This window comes from Salarias fasciatus, chromosome 23 (assembly GCF_902148845.1).
Source record: "Salarias fasciatus chromosome 23, fSalaFa1.1, whole genome shotgun sequence".
Taxonomy (NCBI): Eukaryota; Metazoa; Chordata; class Actinopteri; order Blenniiformes; family Blenniidae; genus Salarias; species Salarias fasciatus.
The window spans coordinates 5297826-5303825 of record NC_043766.1 but is presented as its reverse complement, the minus strand read 5'-3'; the positions used below and the strand labels follow the sequence as shown (position 1 = coordinate 5303825).

At 43.8% G+C, this 6000-nt stretch overlaps 1 protein-coding gene across 1 annotated transcript in view; it reads left to right on the top strand.

Moving 5' to 3' along the window:
- Positions 1-280: 280 nt before the first annotated feature.
- The window catches only part of prdm5 (PR domain containing 5), a 38175-nt gene continuing 32455 nt past the window's right edge, over positions 281-6000 (top strand). The window contains exons 1-4 of the mRNA XM_030083309.1: positions 281-406; positions 2205-2288; positions 4361-4483; positions 5762-5927. Of these exons, the coding sequence (XP_029939169.1) occupies positions 308-406; positions 2205-2288; positions 4361-4483; positions 5762-5927 (472 nt within the window). The 5' untranslated portion in view covers positions 281-307. The remainder of the gene's footprint in view (positions 407-2204; positions 2289-4360; positions 4484-5761; positions 5928-6000) is intronic.

Genomic DNA, 6000 nt, shown 5'->3' with positions numbered 1-6000 from the left:
TGCAGTTATTTGTAGATATTATTATTTAATTTTATGGAGAGATCCAAATGCCCCCTAACCCCTGGTGCATGCCTTGGGCTGCATGCCTGCAGCTGCAGGCTGCAGCGTGTTGCAAAGGTAGCTTCTGGTTACAAACTTTGGACCAATCAGGAGGCGGCTGTGCTCCGCTGCAGCACGAGCAGCAGAAGTTCAACCTGGACCACTTCTGGGAGAAAACGAGCCGCTCCAAACCCCGCGCTGGCCATGCCTTCCCACTGACACCCTCCGATAGCCGACCCGCTGTCACCGAGGGAAACGTTTCCGAGCGATGACAATGTTGGGCATGTACGTGCCAGACAGATTTTCCCTGAAATCGTCCCGGGTCCAGGATGGGATCGGTCTGTACACGGCGAGGCGAGTGAAAAAGGTTGGTTGTTTCCGACTCGCGGGGGGAAACTTTCTGTCGGAGTTTTTTTTTCTTTCTTCGCGGTGCGTTTTGTGCCACTTTGGCAGCAGTTGTTGGGGGTCGCTGAGGGCTTTGTGGGGTAATTCCTGTCCGGGGCTGTCAGAGCAGACCCGGGGCGCCTCTGACGTGAAGTGCCACGTCGCTACAGACTCCCGTGGTTCTCCGAGCCCCCTTCACGTCTCCATAGCCGGGAGGAGAGGAGGTCTGGCCGCAGATCTGAACCCCCCCTCCCCGAGATAACCGATCAGTACACCCAGCTCAAGCTGCATTTCTCTTTGAAAGATAATTAGAACTTGTCTTAGCAGTTTACAAGCCTACATACTCCTCCTGCTCCACTTCAAACATGTAAACTGTGGGCTGTTCCCCGGAAGGCGCGTGAGGTTCACGTGCCAACACTTCTGTTCTTTCCTTGTCTTTCCTTTTAACACTGTCGTTGAAATGTTTAATGAAACTGCAGAGGATGAACATGAATGCAACACGGAGAGCTCCCAGTGAACACGCCCCCTCTGGGAAGGCCAGCAGGAAAAGATGCCCAGCTCGCGCTCACAGATGCCTTCACGAGCAGGGGCAGTTCCAAACGGTCCGGGGGCCTGGGGCAGGAGGGCCCCGGACCGTTTCATAAAAGCAGCACCATGTAGCAGGCGACTAGCAGGAGGCCCCACTAGTTTCGAGCGTGTTGTCCTCAAGCCCTGTTTACACAATAACGTCTCACGTGAAAACGCATCATTTTTTACATTTTAGCTTCAGAAAAGTTTCCAAGGTGACAGCAGAAATGCCGAAAACTCGGTTCTGCTCATGCTGGGCCACTAGCGGGTGCTGTTGTAATGAAACCACACACACGTGCTCGAAGAACAAACATATTCCTCTCCGTCCATCTACTTGCGCATGAGAAGAACTACTTACCCCGGCTTTGGTGTGCAGCGTCTCCACCGTCTACTGGGGACGGAGCCCAGGTATTGTCAGGAGGTATCGAGAGTCAAAAAGTGGGTTGTCAGTGACTCTGAGCACTGTTGTCGTGTAAACTGACACCCAAAATGCAAAGGAAGTGTTGCGTTTTCATGTAAATGGGACCTCAAAGAGGGTGTAAAACTGTGTTTCTCACATCGATATACACCAAATGTCAGCCATCTTTTGAAAACCTCCTTCTTGCCAACAAGTATGGATCTCAGCACATTATTGATTCAGATCATTCCTTATTAAATCTATCATCTTATTATCATTGATATCGAGCAATGTCTGCAACCTTTGGAGGCCACCTTCAAGCTCTGGGTCAAAAGAAATTTCCCGTCATGCCACATTAAACAGAAGGTTTTTCTTCAGTACAGTTTGCATCATTTTATTGGCAGAATGATCAGTGATGTGTAATAGCATTGATCTTTCCGATCCTCTACCAAACATGAAACCATAGCTGGTAGTGTCGGTATCAATGAGATGCTGATACTTTTCACAAAATCCTCATGTATGAAGTTAAAACAAATAATATGTGGTTAGACAGAGGAGTTAGACCTTTACACTGATGAAGAGGCACATTTATCTGAAATTATATAGAAATATTTTCAGAAACAATGTCAGTATTGGCATTTTAGCATAAGAATCGAGTCAAAAACGGATGCATGTTTCATTAAAAGGATCAATATTTTGCTGTCGATCTGCAGACCGTCAACAGAGGCTGGATCTTTAATCATGGAGCGTACAGCGTGATATTTAATCACGGTCATAAAGCCTCCTCTAACATGTGGTCTCTCTGTTTGCTTTAAAGGGGGAAAAGTTTGGACCGTTTGCAGGTGAGAAGAAGCTGCCCAGTGAGCTGGATGAAAGCTCGGACACCAGGCTGATGTGGGAGGTGAATGCACACACACACACCTCTACACACACAGCCTGCTGTATTTCTGCACACGTTTTAAAGCAAACACACTTTCAAGACGAGGCTGACAGCACTGACTTCTGAAGCAGCCTCACATGCTTTATTTACATGTGTAGTTGAATGCTCTCTTCAAAAGACTGGCTCAGTGCCTTCACCAGGCTGTTATCATCAGAGCATCATTCTCATGCAGAGGGCCAAACTCAGACAGAACACATCTCCCACCAGGAGCCCCTGACTTAATACATTTATTAATATTTTAATTGTAGAGCACTGAGAATTGATATCATATGCGTGGTTAATGCTACCTTTCTCCTCACCTCTCCTGCCAGAGCAGCAGTTTATTAATTTTTTTGTAAGGATTGAAACAATTCCGCAGTGGCAGAAGAAGAATAGTTCCGTTGTGTGTTTTACTACACTTCGAGGTTCACGGCATTTCACTGAAAATACAGAAATTTTAGCTTTTAGCTGGCAGCTGTTCACTCAGGCTATGTTTCATATAAACAGTTTACGTGAAAACAGCTACCTCATTGAACACAAGAGTTTCTTTAAGATTAAATTTGTGTTTTTCATCTTTTTTTTTTGACTTGTAACGTAGAATAAAGGTCAGCGCCAGGACGCGTCAAGACGTCTGTTTGAGATGCCTAATTTCTCACATGGTTTCATTTGGATACAGTTTGACCTACAAAACTCAGTCGGCAGGATAAACTTCGTTGTTTTTCATTGAATTTTGTTGGGGGTTCACAAATGGTGCGTAAAACTGAGACTCAGCGAGGGGGGGGGGGGACTCAAGAGGTGTTAGAATAAAGGCGGGCATTGACACATTTCTTTAATAATCCACACCACTGTGTGGGATTAAAAATGTAACTTTGTGGCTTTGTTCATTTATGTGTATTTATTTCTTTTATTGCCTTCTCTTTTTATAAAGTTGGTGGTTTCAATAGTGCTGCTACATAAAAATCTAAACCTATAGCAGCTTAGCAAATAGTCCAGAATGCCCTGAACCAGCCCCAGGAAGTTTGGGCTGGTTCAGGCCAAAAGTAGAGACCGTCTTAGCCTCCTAATCTGAAACTGGGGGCCTTTTCTACGTGAGAGGAGCCTGATAATTCCAAATTTACTTTTATAGAATCTAGGAGCAGCCAGTAAGCCAGCACTCTGAGAATGAAGTGTTTTTCTGAGATCATTTAGCACCAACAGCCTGATGAATGATGGATGAACGTTAGCAGTTTAACACGGGCACCTTCACTTGATTTGTTCACTGTACTTGACTGTAATTAATAGAGTAAACACTCAATAATCTCCTGGCCATTCAGTTCTAAGCACACCATTTAACGCACGAATGCTGTCCATTTATCCTATGATGGAGTGAACATTAAATTACTGGCTGGGGTGGCATGGTATTTTGCAAGTCATTGCAATATCAACATTAACCGTACACGTACTGCAAAAGAGTTACTGACTGAACTGCAGTGATGTGGACTCATGCATTATGAATTAATGCTCTGCAAATCAACATGTTTGACCAATCTGATGAGGCCTCAGGGCAACAGATTGTGTCAACAGATCATGCTTCATGCCGTTGCTTCGACGTTACATCATACCTGGAGCCCACGAGCCAGAAGTCGGGAGCAGCACAGCACGAAAATCGAGGAAAACTGACTAAAAACAACAAATTCAACAAACTGCTCTGCTTCTGAAAGTCTGTTTGTTTGAACTGCTCAAGTGATCATGCAAAAAAAAAAAAAGAAACAAAACAAAACAAAAACAAACTCGGCGCCGTTGCATCAGGCTAAAATTTGTCCAAGAAAAGAAATAGCACTATTATTATTAATTACAACAAAAGTACTGAAGTGTATGCAATGCTTGACACTATTATCACCATGTTTAATCCCATGCAGATGTTTTAACATGTCCGTGATGTTGTGCTAAATCCTGGGATGTGAAGGAGTGAGGTGTGCAGGCGAGAATCTGTACAGAAGACAAACCCGCAACAGAAGAAGACAAGGAATCAGCGGCACACGTAGTGACGTGGTTTCCCCCTCTCTTTTCTGTAGGTCCGCGGCAGTAAAGGAGACGTGCTGTATATTCTGGATGCGAGTAATCCCCGCCATGCCAACTGGCTGCGGTTTGTCCATCAGGCGCCTTCTCAAGAACAGAAGAACTTGGCAGCCATTCAGGTACATTTCCGTTCAATGGATATAGAGATCCCTCAGAACTGGCTGAGGAGAAAGAAAATGATAAATACTGAAGGGAATCAAATAAACAAATCTCTCAATGGTCTGGAAAAACCTCATGAGTTTTACATTTTCTTGTAATGTAGCACAAGAGTGAAAGATTTTTTTTTTTTTCCATTGTATTCAAAATCCTTAGTTCAGTTTAATTATGAGCGAATTGCACAACTGATACAGCTGACCTACTGAGTAAGCCAAACAGGTTTACTGCCTGAGGCCTTTGACGGCTTTATAGTGAAAATAAAGAAAAAATAAGTGGAAATGAACAAAACACCATGTAATAAAACTCCACATTTTTTCATTTGAATAGTAGATGCATCACTATGCCTCCAAGTCGGTCTGTAAACAGATTTGAAGCTGTTATAATTGAGTGAAAATTAGACATAAAACTGAAGACAGAAAAAGCAAATTTGCTGTAGAAATTGATCAAAACTTTACAGGATTGTTTTGTCTCCATTCATTTTCCAAATACTCCAAAGAATGATTTTTTTAAGTCACTGAAATGACTAATAATGTGTTAACAACGGTAGCCAGGCCAAGGTGTGGCACAAAGTCTGGGTGATTTTCTAAAAGTAATCCTCTTAAAGCCCACAAACATAAACACTGGCGCACACAGTGCTGTGGGTCTGGGAAACTTCGCCTCCCAAGCCTCTGTGTAAAACCTAAAAAGAAACAGATTGTTTCCTGATAGTGGAAGAAAAATACAAGTGGAAGGAAGAGAGGATGAACATTTCAGGTCTTGGGGCCAAGTTCCTGCCGTTAATACCCGAATGCCCTCTGTGATTGGTCGTTTAAAGGTCACACATGAGCGTTAAATCTCTGCGTTTCATCACCAGTGACATTTATTGTGCAGCCCTCTTCTTCTTAATCGTTATTTATGTATATTTAGAATCCCATAGTTAAAACAAAATGACGGTTTGATTTTATTAACGTGACCTTTGAGGATAGGGATGTTAATGACAACATTTTTAAGGGGTTGAGCTTTTGACCTGTGGTCTCAATCAGCTCCTAACAGACTGTTGTTGTGGTGTAATGAGTTGAGCCTCCATCCTCCCTCAGTGTGCATAACCATAAAAGGTTGGAGCTGATTTAGCAACCTTCTGGAGCATTTCACTTTCACATTCCTTTTGGAAATGTAGAGTCCCATGCTGCCAGCACTCCACGGTGCTGTTAATACCGTGCGGTCAGCAGAAAAAAAACCCCCCGACATGTTTTTGTCGTTAGGATGGAGAGAACATCTTCTACCTGGCTGTGGACGACATCGAGACGGACACTGAGCTCCTGATAGGCTACCTGGACAGCGACATGGAGGAAGAGGAGGAAGAGGAAGAAGAAGTCATTAAAGATGAAGACGACAACAGTAAAGAGGCCAAGCATCTTGTGGAAATGGGTACAGTCGAATATCTTCACTGCTTTTCTTATGAATGTTTCTGGGCGCGGTTGAACCTGATCCTCCTCAAAAT